The 20,720-nt window shown below is 41.9% G+C and overlaps 1 protein-coding gene across 2 annotated transcripts; it reads right to left on the bottom strand.

Moving 5' to 3' along the window:
- Positions 1 to 66: 66 nt before the first annotated feature.
- slc2a3a (solute carrier family 2 member 3a) lies at positions 67 to 19,059 on the bottom strand. 2 transcript variants are annotated; one of them, XM_018682140.2, is made up of 11 exons: positions 18,976 to 19,059; positions 17,034 to 17,174; positions 11,190 to 11,291; positions 10,564 to 10,724; positions 9,437 to 9,677; positions 9,094 to 9,256; positions 7,885 to 8,072; positions 7,122 to 7,226; positions 6,931 to 7,029; positions 5,974 to 6,177; positions 67 to 5,519 (listed from the first exon to the last, which is right to left on the bottom strand). In XM_018682140.2, the coding sequence occupies exons 2-11, from the start codon at positions 17,043 to 17,045 to the stop codon at positions 5,187 to 5,189; spliced, it is 1,608 nt and encodes a 535-aa protein (XP_018537656.1). In that variant the 5' UTR covers positions 17,046 to 17,174; positions 18,976 to 19,059; the 3' UTR covers positions 67 to 5,186. The 2 variants fall into 2 exon arrangements, with proteins under 2 accessions (XP_018537656.1, XP_018537655.1); XM_018682139.2 differs by lacking the exon at positions 18,976 to 19,059 and adding an exon at positions 17,471 to 17,886.
- Between the last annotated feature and the right edge of the window lie 1,661 nt (positions 19,060 to 20,720).

Raw genomic sequence — 20,720 nt, 5'->3', positions numbered from 1 at the left:
TCATATCTCAGTCACTAAATCCCTTTAATTGCTTGGACTGTATAAATAAACCCTTTATAAAGGAAGTCTTGTTACATGATGAGTATTTTATTTAACAGCATCATATTTGATATATACAATACAAACACAAGTGAAAAGAAACAGTTGGGGTGCATCACTAGTGTGGCACATTAACAAGACAGTGTTAAATAGCCTGAATATCCACACTTCCAGGTTTCATTCACATTAAAGAAACAAAGTTGTAGTTGACTCCCCAAAACCCATCAACAGTGACATCGCAATCCCCAAACTCCTTAAAATACCATTTGACTTAACCTTTGGCTGCTGAATGTGTCTGAAATCACTCATCACTGCACTACATTCACTATCTGCCATTAGATGTAAAATTTAAGAACAGTATTTTCTGTTACTTCAGGCTAAATATCCTACAATGCAATGCTGTCAAAGCACCGTGTGGAGTGTGTACTATTGAATGAATGAGTGAATGTTGGAGTGTTTTCAGACACACTTCACCTACAGAAGTGAAAGGAAGCCTTCTTACAAACACGTACAATAATAGTCTATGTATGTGTGAGGTGTAGAGAGGCACAAAAAGCAGACTTACAATACATGATACCCAAACATAGAGTCAGTACATTTATTTACACAGCAACAACACACAGGTTAGGACCAAACAAACCAGAGAAAAACAGACAAAACAAGGATCACAGCAGCCACGGCATGCTGATTTTACTTTGAGTTAGATTAGAGTCCATGACACTACATGATTCATTTCAGAGCCACTGGTTTAATAAACACTAGTTTGGACATGTTGCAGATTGCTTCCATATTCAGCTGAAGAAGGTGCTGTTCTTGGTCTTATAATTGAATCCTTTTCTCAGTTAAAGGTAAAAACATCAGCTGTTGTTGGGTAAAAATTTCCTTGTGAAAACATAACAGCTTGGAATTTTACTTCTGGAATGTTGCTAGGTAACATGACTCAAAAGTAACTGACTTTTAGAATGTTGGCAGCAGTCACCATGGCAACATCATTATTGGTCAAGAATTTTTAGAATGCAGAAAAATGACAACAATATGGCCGCCAAAAACCTTACAAAACTCAACTACTATCATCAGCTCTGAGTGTTATCTGATTAGGCAAACAGATACCAAAAATACATGGCTGTGACTGAGTGATGAGGAAGACATGAGAGGAAGGACAGCAGTGCTGGTCAGTGATTTACACACAGGAGGAACTAAATGTGCTAAGGAATGATTTAATGTGTAAAAGTGTAAAAACAGATTTTTAATCTAAAATCAGCTACAGTCTGTTCCTCTCCTCTACACAATGAACATGCGCACCCCAAAAGAAATATATGACTATGACTGTGCAACTCAACATATAAATAGTACTCTTTTAAAAAATACATATTTACAAATTAATACTCATACTCTCCTATCTCTGTACAGTGAGTGGAAGGTTTTGGAGTTGGTACATGTGCATAATGTAGCTGGCTATGGTTAAGAGCAGTGTTCACCTGGGTCCACATAGTGGTTTCAAATCCTTTCACATACTTTGTTTTACGTGCAGTTAGACAGGGTGCAGTCATGTCAAACACTGACATCTGGATTATTTACTTTATTACTTCAGTAAAACACAGTCAAATGTTTGGATTTGTTTTGACTGATAGATAATGAACAACAAGGCTGCAGGTGAGTGTTTTAGTTTAATCTGTAATCCCTGCTTCACTTCTCAATGGGCAAATTTACCTGCCAGCAAATCACTGTATTTTTTCCACAATGGTGTAGGTAGGTATGACTACAGCCCAGCACCGGCCACAGGCCTGCACCAAAATTCATAACTTCATCAAACAAACATCAGACTCCATTAAACTCAATTTTCAATACAATTCTCAGACTTCTTTTGCTCTCAGATTCCTTCATTTCACCTCAAGACTCAAAGATAAAATTTAGAGATGAGCACAGTTTTCGGCAGTATTTGAACTGTGACATCACAAAAATTCAAACCCAACTGGGCTGAGTAATGGAAAGCATTTGAAATCCGTATTCGACTCAGGGTGGGTAAAGTTCAGTGTTAGTGCCATACTGAAGGAGCAGTGTGAGTGTAGCCACAGACAGAAGCATTACAGGAGAGGTTCAATACAACACTGAACACCACCATGCGAGGAGTGTACCACACACCTCCTTCAGTGCAAACACAGTACGTCACTATCATCCACAAATACAGCAATACACAACGAAGCCATGACTCCGACCATAATCAACGAAATATTCATCTTAACAAGTCGCATCAGGTGAGTCTTACGGGCTTACATTTCTCAAAACAAGTGAAAAATGTCAGAATCAAATCTTACACTTTAGGATAAATTCCTTAAATTTCTTGTCAAGATAAGTATTTTTCCAGGGTAGCCAAAAGATAAATAATATATAAATAAATAAATATGTTCTTAAATTGCAGCATGGGTGAAAATAGCTTTATCAACTACAATAATCCAAGCAATCACAGACAGAATATAGAAAATATACTTTGTGTCGCACATTTATACACCACACATACTGTACAATGTTGGTAATACATAAACCTGTTAAGGAACAATGCTACACACAGCTGACTTTTCAGACGAAGCGTCACAACACAGACAGTGTCTGGACTCCACAAATAAAGCCAGAAACACAGTGAAACGCTCTGGTTTCCAAAACCAAACACAAAAACAATAACGTTTTTGTGGTATATGAAGGAGGAAACGTTTTATCAATTTTATCATTATCTAAATATGTATTTCCATGTTGGAATATAGAGTTTTCTAGACATTGCAGCCAACCATTACAGCTCCACTTTAGATTTTATCATTTAGAACTACTACTGGTGCATGAAACTGGCAGGATTGAAAAGTTCACTGAGCATTTGAATGTAGCGGCAGCTGAATATTTAGGAGGCTATGCAATAAAATTATGTTACTCTCTGTAATGACTTGTCTAAAGGTGCTTTCAATGTGTTTAGGCTTTAAGAGTCATAAAACAGATTTTTAAAGCATCTGAACACAGTCCTCATGCTGGGTCACGACATGTCATGTCACTGTGAAACACATGGGACAAGTTAATAATAGTAATAGTAATCTGTCAATTACTCCAAAATGTTATGCACATCCATCCATTGTCAGGAAAAATGTAACCTTGACTTGTCAGCAAATAGTTTTTCTGGTTCAGAAACAATGTCTCTGCACAGCTCTGGAGGCAGCAATAATCTGTTTGTTATGTAAAATAATTTACTTAAGGGCAACACAGCTGAGCAGTCACAGCAGCAAACTCTGACACTGTGAAAATATGAAATAACAATAATTTCAAAAATAGATTAATTAACCAGGTTACTTATTTTAACAAACAATAACATCATGTTAAACAACAGGAATGATTCAAGACACTCGGTCCTCCACTAAGATGTTTACCCGTTGTTTATACAGTATTAGCACTTTCCCTTTAGTCACCTCCACCCATTATGAGCTCCTACATTGTTTAGGCTGAAGATTCTACATTGATTGCACATTTTATACAACTCTTATCTATTCTAATACCAGCTTGGCCAGATATACACAATTGCTCCAGTAGATACAGTTTGGAATTATTATCTGAAAGTCTGTTAATTTGACATAAAGCGCTGTTGTGCTCAATGACTTCTATATTAGTGATTGTGGCTCTAGTGCTCGCTTTGCTGCTTATCTAACAAAGTGCATCTAAATAGAAAGCAACAAATGAGATTTACAGTGTTTGACCAAATCTCTGAGCTGCAGTTCAAGTGATGTTCAACTCGCTACAGACTCATCCAACTTTTCAGTTCAGCTGGTTTGGAAAGCATCATGATTCCAAATTTGACTATTATCTATTATATATATTTATACAAAAATCAACTTCTAATAATTTCTAATGTAATAAATACTCTCTTCAACAAAAAATATACATTGCACATTACCCTACTGTGATCTACTTGTGTAAAACAACTCAGCCAATGTGTTTTTTTTCCACAGGCCACTGTCGTGATTTTACCAGTTCATGAAATCTGTTTTTCTTAAACAAATTCTCTGGTGAAGAGCAAAGGGTTTTTTTTAAATAATAGTAGAACGCAACACTGTCATCAAGTGAAAATCTGGGGGCAAGGAGGACAACATCACAGCATCTAACTAAATAAAGTTAAATACTCGTGGATTCCAGACTTAAACACCAAATTAGCTTCAGAATTAATGAAGGTAATAAACTAAGCAGGGCCTGTGGCTGCTGCTAATTCCCCGCAATGAATCTAACAAGCAGAGGAAACACATTTGAGGTCACATGTGTTCATCAGGTTCAGTACTTTGGCATTGCTAAAAAGCTCTCCAGTTTGTCAGCTGATAATCAACAGCTAAAGGCAGAGCATGAATTAAAAAGAAATCCCTTCTTTGACCTGTGATTTGAGAACACTTCTTTAGAACATGGCTGGAATGAACAGATAGAACATAATTAAATATTACTAGATCTACAGCTACAAAGTTATATTGCACTACAATATCAACTACAACGCCTTTTAAAACAGGAATATGTGAACCTAAAAAAATGTGCATCGTCATTATCCATGTCACCTCGCTCACACTACATGGACCTGAACTCAGAAGTTAATGGGTTAACGGAGTTGACATGTCTGGAAACACCTGCACACCTGCACAAAGGCTGCGTCATTGTCAACACACTTTGCCTCTAGTCTGTAACGATGGACATTTCACCTGGACCTTCACCTCACACTGCCTGTGTTGGCGTGTTGGAAAAAAAGTGTGTTGTCTTGACTAGACACACAGCTGTCTTGATAAAGACTCATCCTTTAAATGAGTGTAGCTGAATTCCTAGAAATGTACAGTAGATTTAAGCTGTAGTGTTGTACATTGACTGATTCCCTTTCACAGTAAAGGAAGGGAGGATTTAAAGGAAGGAAGTGTAGGAAAAATAAGTCCAAGTGGAAGCAGAAAGCATGACTTTTTGAAGGTCAAAGCCTATGAATTGATAATGCTGTTGTCAGTAGGTCTATTATAAAATTATATACTGTAGTTCCTATTATTTCAAGGTGTGACAATTAACTACAATTTACAGCATTTTTGAAACCTCTGTGATTCTTCCTTCCTTTATAACCTCCTTCACTCATTAAAGCTGTATCTCCAGCTGCTCTACACACTCTCCTGTACTGTCGAGTTGGATTTATCCTCCAGAGGTGTGGTTTCAGCTGCAGCAGGCAGGGCTGCAGGAGGCGGGGCTGCAGCTGGCGCCTCCACCAGCGGGACCTTCTCTTTCACCGGCCAGGTGGGAGGCGTTGTGTCGACGCTGGCGCTGGCAGGAAAGTCCTCGACACCTGAGAGGGCGGGAGGCTGGGCGCCACCGAAGCTACGGGCGATCTCATCGAAGGTCTTGCCCTTCGTCTCCGGGACTTTAATGAAGGTGAAGATGAAGAAGATGATGAGGAAGGCGGTGAAGATGAGGAAGACCCATGGCCCGCACAATTCCTGAGGAGAGTAGAGAAGACAGGCAGAGTTTTATAGATGATTGATTTTACACGTTCAGACTCCTCACGTTATAAATGACGTATTAAAAGGCAGGAAAACAGGAGAGAGATACAGAGAAGGAAACACTGAACTAAATAAAGAGAATAAAACTAGTTCTGCATTGTTACTTGTTACCTGAGAATTTTACTTTTCAAATGCATGACCTTTACTGGTGATGGAGTATTTTTATTTTTTACTTAAGTAAAGGATGTGAATACTTCTTCCACCTCTGTAAAAAGTCTAATGTGATGCAATTTAAAGAGTTTACATAATAGAAAAGATAAAATCAAAGAAAAAAGAAACAGCAGACCAACAACAACAAAACAGGTTAGAGAAAGAACAAGATAAGAACAGAAGTCCAAACTAAACCCAAACCAAGGTTCAGTCCAAACCTGAGCCTTCGCCCCTCCCTTACCACTAGTTTGGGGAAGCTCATTCCAACCAGGAAGTTGGCTGTCCAATTGCAGCAGCCGGCCACAGCCATGGCCGCCGGGCGGGGCCCCTGGGAGAACAGCTCGGCCACAATGAACCATGGGATTGGACCGGGGCCCAGCTCAAACATAGCCACAAACAGCATGACAGCCATGATGGCCACGTAGCTCATGGCAGCAATGTCCTTCTGCTCAGACAGAGGGAGAGAGAGACGACAGAAAAGACATGGTGAATATTCACACTTTGTTTAGAAAACTTTGATGGACAGTGAGAGCAAGTTTTGGTAAATACAGAGTTCTGAATTTGTGGGGTCATTCATAACCTTTAATCACAACATGTTGCCATCATTAAGTCTGTATGATGTCTAATCAAATGAACTAGTAGCACCTTGTGGCAAAAAGACATTACTGCAACGTGCTGCACACAGCACAGGATGTTTTTATGTTTTACTAGGATGACAGAACAGAGCAGAACAGGGAGGAGGATTAAAGTCATTAAAAAGCAAATGACATCAGAACTTAACTAACTAAACTATTTTTTCACATGGTTTTGATACATTTACTGTGTTTCATTGGTTACAGTTCTCCCACAAGAGTTACCATTGTCATCAGTGCTTGATAAGGAAAGCTGAACACAGTTCTGGTGAACTACCATGTTTTTAGTAGAAGTAAATTATTTTATTTGTATAAAGTAGTGTGGAAAAGATCTGAGCACTTCAGATGTTTAGATTCTTCTGCATCGCTCAGTATCATCAGGGAGGAGAACAATGAGCCCAAACACACAGCATCAGAATGAAATGTCTTCAGAGACAAGAAGAAGAAAAAGTCCTGCAACAGGTGGTCTGGTCTGTTTTCTGCTGAAGTTAAAAATCTATGAATAAAAACTTTTTTTTTTTTAAAGCATCAGTCGCTCTTCAACCCTGTGACAGTGCTCAACTCACCAGCAGGAGGGAGATGGTCATGAGCAGAGCGCTGACCGCCATTCCCCCCAACCCCACGAGGTGCAGAGTCCTTCGTCCAGCCTTCTCCACCAGGAAGAGCTGGAGGACAGAGACAGGACAGAGTGATGTGCTGCTGAATATACACATGCGTACATACTCACACATGGTATGTGAACAGAGACGGCACTCACAGAGACGACAGTGAAGATGGTGTTGACGATGCCGGCTCCGATGGTGGCGTAGATGGGCTGCTTCACACCAGCTGTGCTAAAGATCCCTGTGGAGTAGTAGAACACCTGAGGGACGCAGAGAGGGAGGAAAAGAAAGAAACACGTTGCTTCACAGGGAGGAGTGTAGGTGCTGTGAGTTACACAGGATTCTATATTGTTGTCAGTAACACAAGTGATCCTGCATTCACTGTTATTCAGTTAATCAGCTAAAATTTACCAAACATCCTCCGTCTCTGCCTCTGCCTCATGCTGAGAGGATGCAGCTGACATTTCCCTCCTCAGTGACCCAGGACAAACTACTGTATTACAAAGTGACCTTTTTACTTTCACTGAATAGAGAGTGTGTTTTGGTTCAACACTTTACTCTAACTCTCTCTGCTCTGACTTATTTGTGTTATACAGTTATGAACAGAGCCTTATCTCTTATCTCAGTGGATTAGTCTGCCACACTTTATATCTCATGAATCTGTGGAGGTCACTCTAAAAGATAATCCTGCAAAATAAATAAGCAAAATAAGGATTTCTTTTCATTTTCATTGCAAGATGGTATCTTTTAACTGTACTGAGATCTGTAGAGCACACATTGATTATATTGTGTGTATTTTTTAATATGCACCACAAGGCAAGAACTGATGTGGATCCAAACTAAAAATAAATAATAAAGATGTGTGTGTACAAGCCTGTGTGTGTGTGTGTGTGAGCATGCTGCCTGTTGCTGACTCACAGCGTTGATCCCCGACAGCTGCTGGGAGAGCTGCAGCATGACGGCGATGAGGAGGGGCTGTCGATACGCCGCCGAGCGGAAAAGCTCGGGGATGGTCACCTTCTTCTCCATGGCCATCTTCGCACTCTCTTCCTTCATCTCCTGCAGGTCTTTAGAGACATCCTCAGTGCCGCGCAGACGCACCAGAGCTGACAACAGAACAGAAACAGAGCATGTTACTGAGTTAGCAGACAGAGTTTGCTCACTCATCAGTTGTGGTTGAAAGCTCAGGAGAAACCCAGTCACTGAGTTAAGATTACTTTGTCAAATTTATGACCCTGCTCAGCCTCATGATGTTTTATAGCCTTAATTCATAATAACCATAGTAACCATTAATCCTGGGCACTGAGATGACTTCTGCAGAATTGTCTTATTTCTCTTGTAACAAGACATATGCCAGAGTAATTTCAAACATGGTGTAATCACATTAAATACATACAAAGAGTTGCTTCACATTATCCTCTCTCTGGTTCTATGGATGGTGTTCAGACAAAGTGCTGAGAGCAGGGCTTTCTGAGTCTGAACAGAAGCCACAAACACTACACACTAACAGAGACTACGAGTCATTAAAATTAGAGAGACAATAACACATCACTCCTGTGACTCTCTTCTGTTGCAGTACCAACAACGATAATCCAGAAATCTCATCCAGGGCAGTTTTAACTGCAGAGCCTGAGCCCTTGTGTTTGTTTGTGTTTGTGTCAGAGGAGAGGTGTGAAGGAGAAGTGGGTCAGTGCCTCAGAGTCGACCCTGACAGGCTGTGTGTTGAACAGATGCCAAAACCTTCTGTCTGCTCAAGAACTCTTCTCTCCAGGCTAAAACATCGCCCTGACTCACCCGATCTCACCCCTCCAACGACTGCCACTCACCCTCTTGCTTTTGCATTAATCAATATATAAAGAGTGGTACTGTAGTTGTAGTAGTAATAGCAGCAGTAGAAGCAGTAGTAAAACTGATATTAGTGGTGCAGGTAGCAGCACCTGTAGCAGCAGTAATAAAGCAGCAGGTGAAGCAGCAGTGTTGGTAGAAGAGGATGAGGTAGTGCTAGTTGTGACTGTAGTAACAGCAGCAGTGTTACTGTAGCAGTAGTTACAGGTGTAGTAGTAGTCGTAGCCCTGGCAGAATGGATGATAGTAGCAGCAGTAGAGTCATCAGTAGATCGGTGCGTACCTTTGCGTGCCTGCTCCTCCTGTTTGAGGTTGATGAGCAGGAAACGGGGGCTCTCAGGACAGAAGGGCAGCAGGATGCACTGCAGCACAGCAGGGGCCACAGTGAGGGCCAGCAGCAGGGGCCACAGTTTGTCAGAGCCCAGCAGAGCCTCCAGACCAAAGATCTAAACACCAGGAACCACAACAGCAGGTTGATTTACAACAACACTCACTAAAATGTTAAATACAATAATCAGCTCTGTCAAAAACATTCCATCAGGATGGTTTCAGACTTGGTCGCCTCTAATTTGACAGCTGTTTGGTCAGGTAAAGTAAAGCGTGTCTGTTTGAAGCTTCGCACTGACCTGAGCGATGAGGATTCCCACCACCACACCGAGCTGGTGCAGGGTACCAAAGGCTCCTCTGAGGGGAGTGGGTGACACCTCACCCACGTACATGGGAGTCAGGCCGGTAAAGAGACCACAGAACAGACCGATGACCAGACGACCAGCAATCACCATCTCATAGGAGGAGCACATGGTGGAGAAGCCCATGAGGAGGCCGCCGATCACCGCCAGAGAGTTCACCAGGAACATGGAGCGACGTCTGAGGAGAGGGGATGTTTTCTTAACACAACAGGACCACTTCAACATTGTCTTTATTTTTCCCTAGAAACAGCACATTGATGCACTGGGGAACAGTATTTCTAAGCATGCACCTTGGTAAAGGTGGTTAAGGGATGGAGAGAGCAGCTGAAAGGTTTGTGGTTAAAGAAAATAAAAAGTGACAAGTTCATTGATTAACTGGGAAATTAGCCTGAGTGTGTCAGGATTGACTGACCTGCCTGAGTGTATGTGAAGGTCAGGTGTTTTCCAGTGCAAATGTATGTGTGTTTATGTTTGATTTCAAAGCCTTGTGTGTGAAAGCACCCACCTACAACTCTATAGCTAAGTAATTACCACAATATATATTGTTTGGCTGATCTGAAATGATCAGAGAGTTCAGTTCTTTAACAATTTCAGACAATTTTAAACTTGCACCGAATTGTGGATAAAAGCCAAATGTATTGCCACTGTGAAACCCAAATCATAAAACAAATTATGGCAGCAGACAAAACAACAACAAGTCTCACTATAAAATGAAAAGTACTGTGGTTTGAGAGGAAGGGTAAAAGTCAGAGGCAAAGGGAGAAATGAAGGAACAACTCTGGGGAACATTAGAGCGGAGCAGTGGGTTTCAGATAGACACGCTTCATAAACTCCATTAAGAGTAATGGCTTGTGGCAGCTCAGCTGAACCACACAGGAAATAGACAGAGCCATTAAACGAGAAAAAAGAACACTCAAAGTAAAGAAATACTCTATGGATGTGGAATATATCCGGACAAATCTAATTTGAAAGCTGGGAATTAAGACACATGCCAAGATAAGTTAAGAGAGAACAAAAGTTTGCATGTCGGCTGGTTATATCATCCAAAAATTATCACGTCCTACCTGCCAAATCGGTCCGCCATGACACCCACGCTGAAGGAGCCCACCATACCACCCACACTAAAGATGGCAACAGCAACGCTCCAGACGATGGTGCAGACCCCCGGACTGATGGGCTCACCATAACGCTCCATCCAGGTATCATTGAAGAAAGATCGCAGTTTCTGAATACAGGGACAAATGGACTGATACATGAGGGGAAGCAGCAGGAGGTCCTAACACATTTAACTTCAAAGTAGAGATGGGTTGATGATGCTTATATTTAAAGAAATGCATGAATGATACTGGGATATTTTCAGTAGTTGAAAAATGATCCGCTTATTCACTCTCTCTCTGAAAATTAGCTGAGAAGACTGACTAACTGAGAACAGGGAGAGACACTGTAGATAGCCCAAATCAAATTCTGGTGGTTGCGTCTGCGCAAACTGTCATTTAGGGATCAAAAGATAAGAGAATTCAAACTGTAAGACGTCAGCTCTTCATCCAGAGACAGCTGACTCACCTACATTAGACCTCTTCCTCGTTTTGGAGTCTTGCTTTTTTTTCTGAGATGGTAAACTGCAGTCTTTGTGAAGCTTTAGCCATTAAGTGTTAGCGCTTGGTGCTACACACACACCAATGTTACCAACCTGCTCGGGAGCATTGATGACTCCTGTGTTGTAACCAAACTGCAGAGAGCCGATGACAGCAGTAGCCAGGGAGAACAGGAGGTAACCTGTTACCTGCTTTTCCTGGAGCGATAAAGAAAAGACAGGAAGAAGAGGAAAAAGAAGAAGAAGGGAGGAAAGAAACAGAACATGGGATGAATGTGGAAAGATAAGGAGGGGTGGAGTAAGGAGGAGACAGAGAGAGACATAATAAATGTGAAATCTGAGCTCATAATGGGATTTTAAATCATCACTGTCGGCAGACAGATGCAATAAAACTGTGACGCTGATGCCGGGTCAGTGACACACATACACATAAACAATATCAGGTATCAAACAGTGAACTCAGGCCCAGATGACACAGTAACAAACCCTGCATGATTATATGTGACTCAACCCATGTGAACACTGAAGTTCACAGTGAAGTATACAACTAAGCATAAAACAAAAATAAAACATGGATCCACAAGATTTTGTTTAGTGCATCCACATAATTTTGGAAACACTAGAGTCTGATCCAGGTACAGTGGAGCTTCATCTCTGTGATCAATTGTTTTTTCTTTCCTGAACATAATCAGCTAAATGCAGCTGGAATTCAATAGTGAAGCAGTGCACCTGCTCCTGCATCTGAACTGGGTCCCATAATGCCATCGATTCATCTCTGTAATGAAATGAGGGTATTAAAGGGGCCGTCACTGTCGTCATGACGATCAGACATTATAACGTCTATCTCCTCACTGAGCCGTGTCCTGCGATGTCACAAACACACAAGTCAAAACTGTTTTGTTGAAATGGCTGATGGTTGATGGTGGAACAACCACAGTAACTGTGGAAAGAGGAGCCACGTTGTCAGAGGAGGCAAAGAGGGTGAAGAGGGAGAACGACAGAAGACAGAGTGAAGCTCAGATTGGTGTTCACTCGATGGAGAGATCCACGGTCGGACTGGGTTAAAAATTCAGTCCACCTGGACTTCTCCCGGTGGTCTCTGTGGCCAGCCCAGCTATGGAGGGAGCTCCAGGACTTGAGAGGGTTCAAACCCAACATTGGCATTATCTCTATCATGAGTAAGTAACAAAACCTGTCCTCTTATTAATACAACCAGATGTTGTACTCTGCTTTCATCACAGCACTGAGGTCAGGGTTTCTGGTTCACACTGGGATTCCTATAGTTGTTTGTTGCTGTGGACAGTAGCCTATCAGCCGGGCTATCAGCCAGAAACAAACAGATGATTCACTGTCGGCCCAATAATCTAAACAAATAAAACAATTCCTAACACAGACCTTTCTAAAATGAGCAGTGGTGAAAGTATATTCTTCTTTGAGACAGCAGTGTCAACATTACTTGGAAACGCTGGTTCTTGCTACTTTAAGGTGATAGAAGATATTTATCTAACTAAAGTGCTTAGTATTTGCCTCCCTGCTAACACTGCACCCATGGCAGAATGCTACAACCACACAAGATGCTGACTTAACCATCAGGAGCAGCTTGAGGTTCAGTTCGACATCCTGCTCAAAGACACTTCAACACAGGAGCCAGGGACCAAACCACAGCTGACCAAAAAATGACTGTGAGAGATTTAGTTTCCCCAAAATTCAGCTTTTATTTTTATTCTATATAAGACGGTGAAATGTTATCATGTTCCAGCTATCTATTCTTCCATTTTCTAACCTTCTTATCTCGCTCAGGGTCACAGAGAGCTGGAGTCTACACCAGCATGCAATGGGTGGTCAGCAGACTATCAGAGGGCATCATGGGTACTTGTCCAGGAAATTAGTCAGTAAAAGTCAAAGTTTATTTAAATTGATCCCACATTAGAGATTCGGGTCACACTGGGTCGCAGCAGTAGGAATTAGGCCACTGTGTCTTTGTTTCTGCTGATGTTTGTATTTCAGCTTCACGGTCAGTAATAAAGAGACTCGCTGCTGACCAAGCACAATGTGCTGCTGTCATTTGAGACAGTACAGAGACCTGTGCTGGGCCTCAGGTGATCCACTGCCCTTGGCACAACAATAACAGAGCGAGGTCAGATAATATTAGCATAGACTGCACTTCTCAGGATTCATTTGAGCGGACCAATCAGAGGAGGAGAGAGAAACATATACAGGAAATGATGCAGAGGTCAAAGTGGATTTGAAACTGCTGCGGAGCATTTCTTTATATTCTGTGGTTGAAGCTGATGGTCAGAGACCTTCACAACGTCACAAAATACTGTGACATCTGCTAAAGAGGAATACCATTAAACTGCACTATGTCTAACTTGTATGTACATTTAAAAACTGCACTGAACAGTATCCACCTTCTGTGCTTTGAAAAATGATTTCTTCTGATACTTTATGAATCACTTGGTAAAATCTCTTTAAACCAAGAGGTTTAAAAAAAAAAAAAAAGCTTTCAAGGTTAATGAAATCTGCTCTCTGGCAGCAGCCTTTTCACTGTTTGCTGCCTCCCTTCGTTTGCATACATTCCCTGAGGATTTAGGTGACATTTAAGAGCGATCAATAATCCGGTGAGCCCACACACACTGAAAGCCACTGCCTCTCTTTGGGTGTGTCTGCAAATGGACACACAGATGTTGAATTTTAAGATACAGGTGGATTTGTCCAGCTATAATGAGACTTTGTCATTCTCTTCATCTGAATGGGAACCTGATGTTACTGCAGTAATTTAATATTACACATCCACAAACTTAAGGGCTTGCAAGTGACACATTAGAAAATGAATGCAGCAAAGTGTGAGTGTGGTTTAACCTAATTTTTAATCCTGAGTGTGCATCAAATTTTCAATTTCCATGATGCAACTCAACAGCATCTTTCTTTAGACTTCTGCTGCCTGGTGAACGAACATGTTTTTTATAGAGCAGTCAGTAACACAGGCTCATGTACAGCGATTGTGATCTTAGACTTCCTACCAGGAAACATAAGACACAATACAACTGTGTCCTCAACCTCATGTGTAAAATCAGTGGATTTTCTCTTTAACTGCTGCTGAACAGTCAGTGCCTGATGCCTCTGGCTTTGAGATAAACTCCTCTGCTGTTACAGGAAAATGTTTTGGCATTAGGAAAAGAAAAGGAAGCCGGTACTGAAGTAGCAGTTTACACCATTCGCTGACAATAAAGTTATGATTTTGAACATGCAAAGAAGTTCTGTTAGCAAAACTTTATGTGGGAATGAAACCCTTCAAACATGAAGAAACCGATCGTCATCATCTGTCTGAAATCATCACCATCACTCAAGCTAAAAGTTAATTAACTGAGACAGAAAGAAAAGAGCCGTGAGCACAGCATGAGACTGAAGTGAAACTCACTGTGGTGCAAACAGCTCTCAGTCTTATGAAACACACACACACACACACACACCTCCTGCTATATATAAGTTCACCTTCCTCTTTCTCTCCGTCTCTCTCATTGACTGTCTCCGTCTTTGAGTTTTTTTGTCAAGTCACAGTGACTCAGTGAAAATTATCGGTCACATGATGACAGCACCCAAAACGTCTCCGATGAGGATCAATAACAGGAGTTTGTAGGTTGAACACTGAAACAGCTGCTCTGCAGTTACACTTTGACATTTATGGCTGAAAATGTGTCCTGTTGAGAGCCAGGATCCTGGACCATGCAAAGAAAATCTAAATGTTTATCTCGCTGACTAGCAGCAGAAAATCTAGGATTTCAAACTGAGAATGTTTCATAAGGTATAACACATAATCAGCCTCCCAAAAACACGCTGAATAGGCAGCAGACAAACTTCTGATAGCAGCCTGTTGCAGTGTGCAGATTTGCTGAACAGATGCCGCGTTACTATGGTAACCAGTGTCATGATGTCAGCATGTGCCCTCGCAAAGAAATCCAACGTGCTTTAGAGCTCAGATCTGACAAAACAAATCAGATAGTTTTGCTGTCTTCACATGGAAACATCAGCAGACGCTCACATACCTACAGGTGTTTTTCAGGTAAAACTACTGTAGGTGTGAATTAGACGACTGCCGTGACTCATCTCATCGTCCTTCTCAAACTCCACGCTCACGCTTCGTCTTTGAACTGCTGCATCTTCTCTCTTCTTGCCTCATTTAAAAGAAAATGTCTTCCTCTGTTTGCCTGAAGCGCTCCATCCATTCACGAGTGTCCATGTCGCTCCGTCGCCAGCCCCTCCCTCCTTGCTTTCATCTCCATGGCAACAGCCTGGAGGTGACAGTTTTATTGACACAGGCTGAAAAGTAACCACAGCACTCGTGCAGGCATGCACGCACGCAGCAGGGTTTCAGAAACCTGGACACATGAACACACACACACAAATATGTTCACTACATCTGGCCCACGTCTGCACCGAGCCAGCCATTTCTCTGCCAACCGCCAATCAAATCAACTTTTGAGCGAAGCCAGCGAAGAAGGGTAAATGTATTGATCTGTTTTGGTGATTCATTCAATAACATTACCGGACGGATTTTAGCGTGTATTGGTGATGAGTTGTTCAATATCTGGCACAAGCGATCAGAGCGGGACAGAACGTCCTTCAGGGACACAGGAGTATTTACAGTATACAGACACAGTACACATGCAGACATCGTCCAGCTGATGACAGGAACACTGAGGTCACACTGCTGATTTTCTTCAGCAGTGAATTTGACCTTTTGTTGTCAGACAAGAACAGTTGTCTCCAAACGCTGAGGTGCACAGCTAACAGACAGCTGAACAGAAAAAACACAATCAGCAGCTGATTCTCTGATCTTTGATTGAAATGAGGTTAGAAGTAAAACTAAACACTTTTCTTTGGAAACTAAACATTTTTTTCCTCATTTTCTGCCGAGGCCAAAGCTGGAAAATCTTCATGATTCAAGATTTTTCATAGCAGTGATGTAAACAAATAATCACTGACCAGCAGACTTTAATGTAATATCAGTTTACTTTTAGTTTTTTTAAGAATGGCTGTTGCTCATATGATGATAAGTTTGATCCCTTGGTCATTTTAACATCATGTCTGTGATAAGATATTGTAGGTGTTACATGCGTTTGGTAAAAACAAACCATAGTTTATTTTTCCATTGTGCTCGCTTGGTTCCTCCTCATCATCCACTCAGTTAATGATTTTCCTTCAGTTCCCAGACGTCCAAACCTCAGAGGATGGGTGTGGACATGTTGCACTCATCAGTGTCTTATACGTGTACGTGCAAAGACAAACGTGATTTCTCAGCAGTGAAAGATAAAAGATGCCTGTCATACTTTACATCACTGAAATATATTCTTATCAAACTCCATGGTAGCCAATCAAAACATCTAAAAGAAATGGACACATCTTCTTTTAACTTAACCTTGATCCTCATCTAAAGACAAAGATCACCTCCATTATAAACCCCAAACCAGCCTCTTGAAGAAGTCTGTCTCTTGTTATGAGGACATTTGATCCCCGCACATACACAGCAGAATCAGGAGTCAAACAGCCGCTGCATATTCATTCCTTTTCACACAATTAGTCACCAAGTACGACTGAACACAAACCTACACACAGCCTCGAAAACTAAGCGCTGAAAACCATCACATGTACAGCACATGATGTTTCTCTGGCACACATCTGCAGTCCTCATGGGTGACTCACAGTTATTATGACATACATACAGACTCACCGCCCACACTGCTCTGCTTACACACTGACTTTATATAGAAACACTCCTCACTTATGCATTATTCAGAAATCAACACTCAAGCAAACTCCTGTAAAGAATAAGTTGTAAGATGGACCAGACTCACTCAACTGTTCTTTTAAATACATTTCGTTACTTTAATAATTAGAGGAAATTCACAACAGACACTGTGAAATAAGAGGAGCACGTACCTGTCCCTCCATCTTCTGAGTTCAAGTTGGATGATGGCCGGGGACTGGTTTTAGCTGCTGCAGATGAGATCTGCGGAGAGGAGCTGATATCTTCAGGTGGCGGTTAAAAGCTTCGCAGGACCCGCCCGCCGCCGCTCAGAGCTGCAGGAAAACAAACGAACCTCATCAGGCGCTGTCCGTGGTACCAGCCGGCTCTGCCAGGCAGGGCACGACCGCTTCCCCATCAGAAAACCAATCACTAATAATCAATAACATGCTTTTTATAGCGTACTACAATAAAACACAAGAAATAAGTGAAGCTTTTTGTCGATTGACCTCCTTCTATGTCTCTAATCTCGGTCAAACTGGAGCAGGCAATAGATTTTTCCCATCCCGGCGTTTCCAAAAAAAGATCCCAAATCCATGCAGCACATCCCGGACAATGACCTGACACTCACCTGTCGTGACAAAGAAAACCCTCGGTGAGCTGCAGCGCTCGGTTTTCGCAGCAGTGACTCCTCCGTTCCTCTTTTGATTCGTGTCATACACGAGCAGCGAGGAGAACCGCACGTAACCGCACGTAGTTGTTTTTATTATTTTTTTTCTCCTACTCCATCAGCCTATGAAAAACTAGGATGCTGGGATGCCGTAACGAGGCCCCGCCCCTCCGCGTTTACGTGCAGAAGTCCGTGACTCTTGTGCATCATCTCCGCATCCCGCGAGGCGAGGCGAGGCGAGGCGAGGCGGCGTCCATGTCCTATTATGGTTGCAGCCGTTATTCGGTTAGTTGGTCAGATCAGTTGACGAAAGCGTGAGCGCATGCGCGGGGAGAGGGTTCCTGAAGGCCGTGAGGGGATGACTGCGAAGCCCCCCCCCCCCCCCTCTGGTGTCCTCCTCGCTTTCCCATGATGCCTCTCGCTGGCGACCTTGACTGTAGCCGCTGGGTGACTGATGCTGCAGATGCTGATGCAACGCGGCCCATTACTGGGGCAACGGGTCATGCGGTGCAGCTCAGACGATGCTCCAGTTGACGTGACGCAGCGGTTCATTTCCATATGAATCAAAGCTGGATATTTCAGATAATGCACACACTGCAGTTCCCTCAGTCTCATGATTTGCTCAGGACACAGGCAGTAACAAAAGTCAGCTGATTGTGCGTCAGAGAGATTTGAGTAAATGATGATGCAGTGAAGTTAGCATATTCCTGTTCTGCCTGAATGAGTTTAGAAAATCTCTGCAACTGCAGAATCATCTACCAGAAACATTTACATGGAAGCAGAATAAAGAACTAAAGTACAGTCAGTATTTAAAGCTCCAGAGCAGCCACTAAGCTGTGGTTGTTTCTCAGCTGTTCTTTCCAAGGTGGAGAATTAACTTTCACTTTTAGTTTTTAGTTTAGATAAGAAGTTCTTAAAGTGCCTACATCTGCTGGTTCAGGTCTACTCCTGTGTTCTTGTGCTGTTTTGACTAATATGTGGTGTATTTACAGTTTTATCTTTTTAAAACTTCCTCTTCACTCAAAGTTCATGAAGAATCAATATGTGTTTGTACTATTTTGTCTGAATGATCTAAGGACAGAGCATAATGAGTTGTACAGACTGTGAAGCTCCTCTAACGTAATTTTGTGATTTTTTTTTTATCTAAATAAACTTGATTTTTTTCTCCACGTTATGTTTTTGGCACATAAACTTCAAAATGTTACTTTGATCATGTCACAGCATTACATCAATTTAGTGCAAAAAATAGTAGCAATAGTAATATCTAAGAATCAGAACCATGAAACAAGCCAGGAAATATTTTTTAGTCTTGCTGTGTGTGCTCATTTGAACAGAGGGAAATTATCTAACATCTGAAATTCACTAATGTATTTTTAAATTACTGAAATGGCTTAGAACAAGAGGAAATGACACCTAAAAGTCATCATGTGGATCTCGTGTGGAGAGAGCAGCAGTGCCTCTGTTACCTGCATTCCTCTCTAGCCTCTCTTCGGCTGAAACTTCAGGTTGGATTCAGAATGAGAGGAAATGAGGAGACGGCCCAGTGCTGCTCTGGAAGAAGGAAACACACAGACAGATTCTACATTAGAGGCAGGGGGAGGTTTAAAGGACCCTGGGAGAAATACCACCTGAGAGCTCACATCAACAGGTAAACTGTGAGATATAGACTTCCTCATTAACAGTTTGGTCTAAACTTTAATAGATCGGACAGCAAAGTAAAAAGTGTGAGGCACATGTGTTTACCCAGATAGTTCTGGAAGCAGCTGTGTGTCTGGTTGGTGTTTGGGAAGCAGGCATGCAGTGGAGCCGTCCTGTAGTTCTCCAAGTTCTCCTCGATCAGATCAGACATCTTCAGCTGCTGGAGACCTGCAGAGGACCAACACCAGCTTATCACACCACATTAGTGCTGCAACTGATGTGATTGTTTCATTATCATTCATCTGCTGATTCTTTTCTTTTTTTTAATCGATTAACAAAAAATTTCAAGAATTCATGTCCAAGGAGACATCTTCAGATGTCTTGTTTTTTGTCAGTCTCAAGTCCAAAACCCAAAGATATTCAATTTACAGAAAGAAAAGTAGCCAAGTTTCCAATTCAAGAAGCTCTACACCACACACAGCAGCAACACAGTTCTCTTCAGGCCAGAACTCGATGCAGTGGACTTAGTAACGAAAACAAACTTTCCACTTTGCTCTGTTTAAGAAGGTCTTGATACCTGTGTTCTGTGCCGAATTTACCAGATGACTCTGCTGACAAGTGGGTTATCTTCATTCGTGCTCCGAGTCATGCGTTTAAAAATAACAGAGGAATCATTAAAAATACCGCTTTTCCAAATGGAGTTCGGCACAGCTCGGATGCACAGACATTGGAACGTTCTAATGTGATACGAATCAGGTTTGGCTAACGTTAGCTCATCGATTGCTAGGTAAGGTAGGTAAGTCTGATCATTTGTAAAGGAAGGCTTAAGTTTGTCACGTCTAACCTGTTCGCCAGAGAGAAACACGTGGATGACAGTTAAAAACAATGATTGAAACGTACTTATGAAGCAGAAGGTATGGTGTTCTTGTGAAAAACCCTTTACACAGAAATTCCGCGACTCAACCATCTGTCTCCCTTGGTTTAAACAGCCGCTCACTTGCAAAGCATATCGGGAAATAGGTATGACACAGGTAATGTTTGAAAGGGTAACACTGCCACCTGCTGGACACGTGGAGCTGGTGCAACATAGTCATTCTAAGCGCACAAAAGGAAAGTAATTTTAGCCAGGGAATATTGTATGGATGTAACAGAAGAAGTTTTTGCAGGAGTGTGTTAATGTACAAAAGGTGGTGGTTGAGTTCAAGTGAGAGAACGGTGAATTCAGTGTAGACAAATGTGAGTTAGCAAATGTAAAAATAACTGAATTAAGAAGGAACAGGTGGAGTGATGAATGAGGATAAGTGGAGCCAAGTTTCTATGGGAAAAAGTTATAAAATGTGAAATAAATAGAAATTATTTTAGTGAGTTAAGTGTTTTATTGCTACAGTCAATACACATACACACCTTGGACATTTTGTACATTAATCATTTGTTTTATTTCCTTTGATTCCTCTCCTCTCCTCTCTCCTCTCCTCTCTCCTCTCCTCTCCTCTCCTCTCCTCTCCTCTCTCCTCTCTCCTCTCCTCTCCTCTCTCCTCTCCTCTCCTCTCCTCTCCTCTCTCCTCTCTCCTCT

Source organism: Lates calcarifer, linkage group LG3 (genome assembly GCF_001640805.2).
Source record: "Lates calcarifer isolate ASB-BC8 linkage group LG3, TLL_Latcal_v3, whole genome shotgun sequence".
Classification (NCBI taxonomy): domain Eukaryota; kingdom Metazoa; phylum Chordata; class Actinopteri; family Centropomidae; genus Lates; species Lates calcarifer.
The sequence above is the reverse complement of the archived record's forward strand: the minus strand, read 5'-3'. Positions and strand labels throughout refer to the sequence as shown.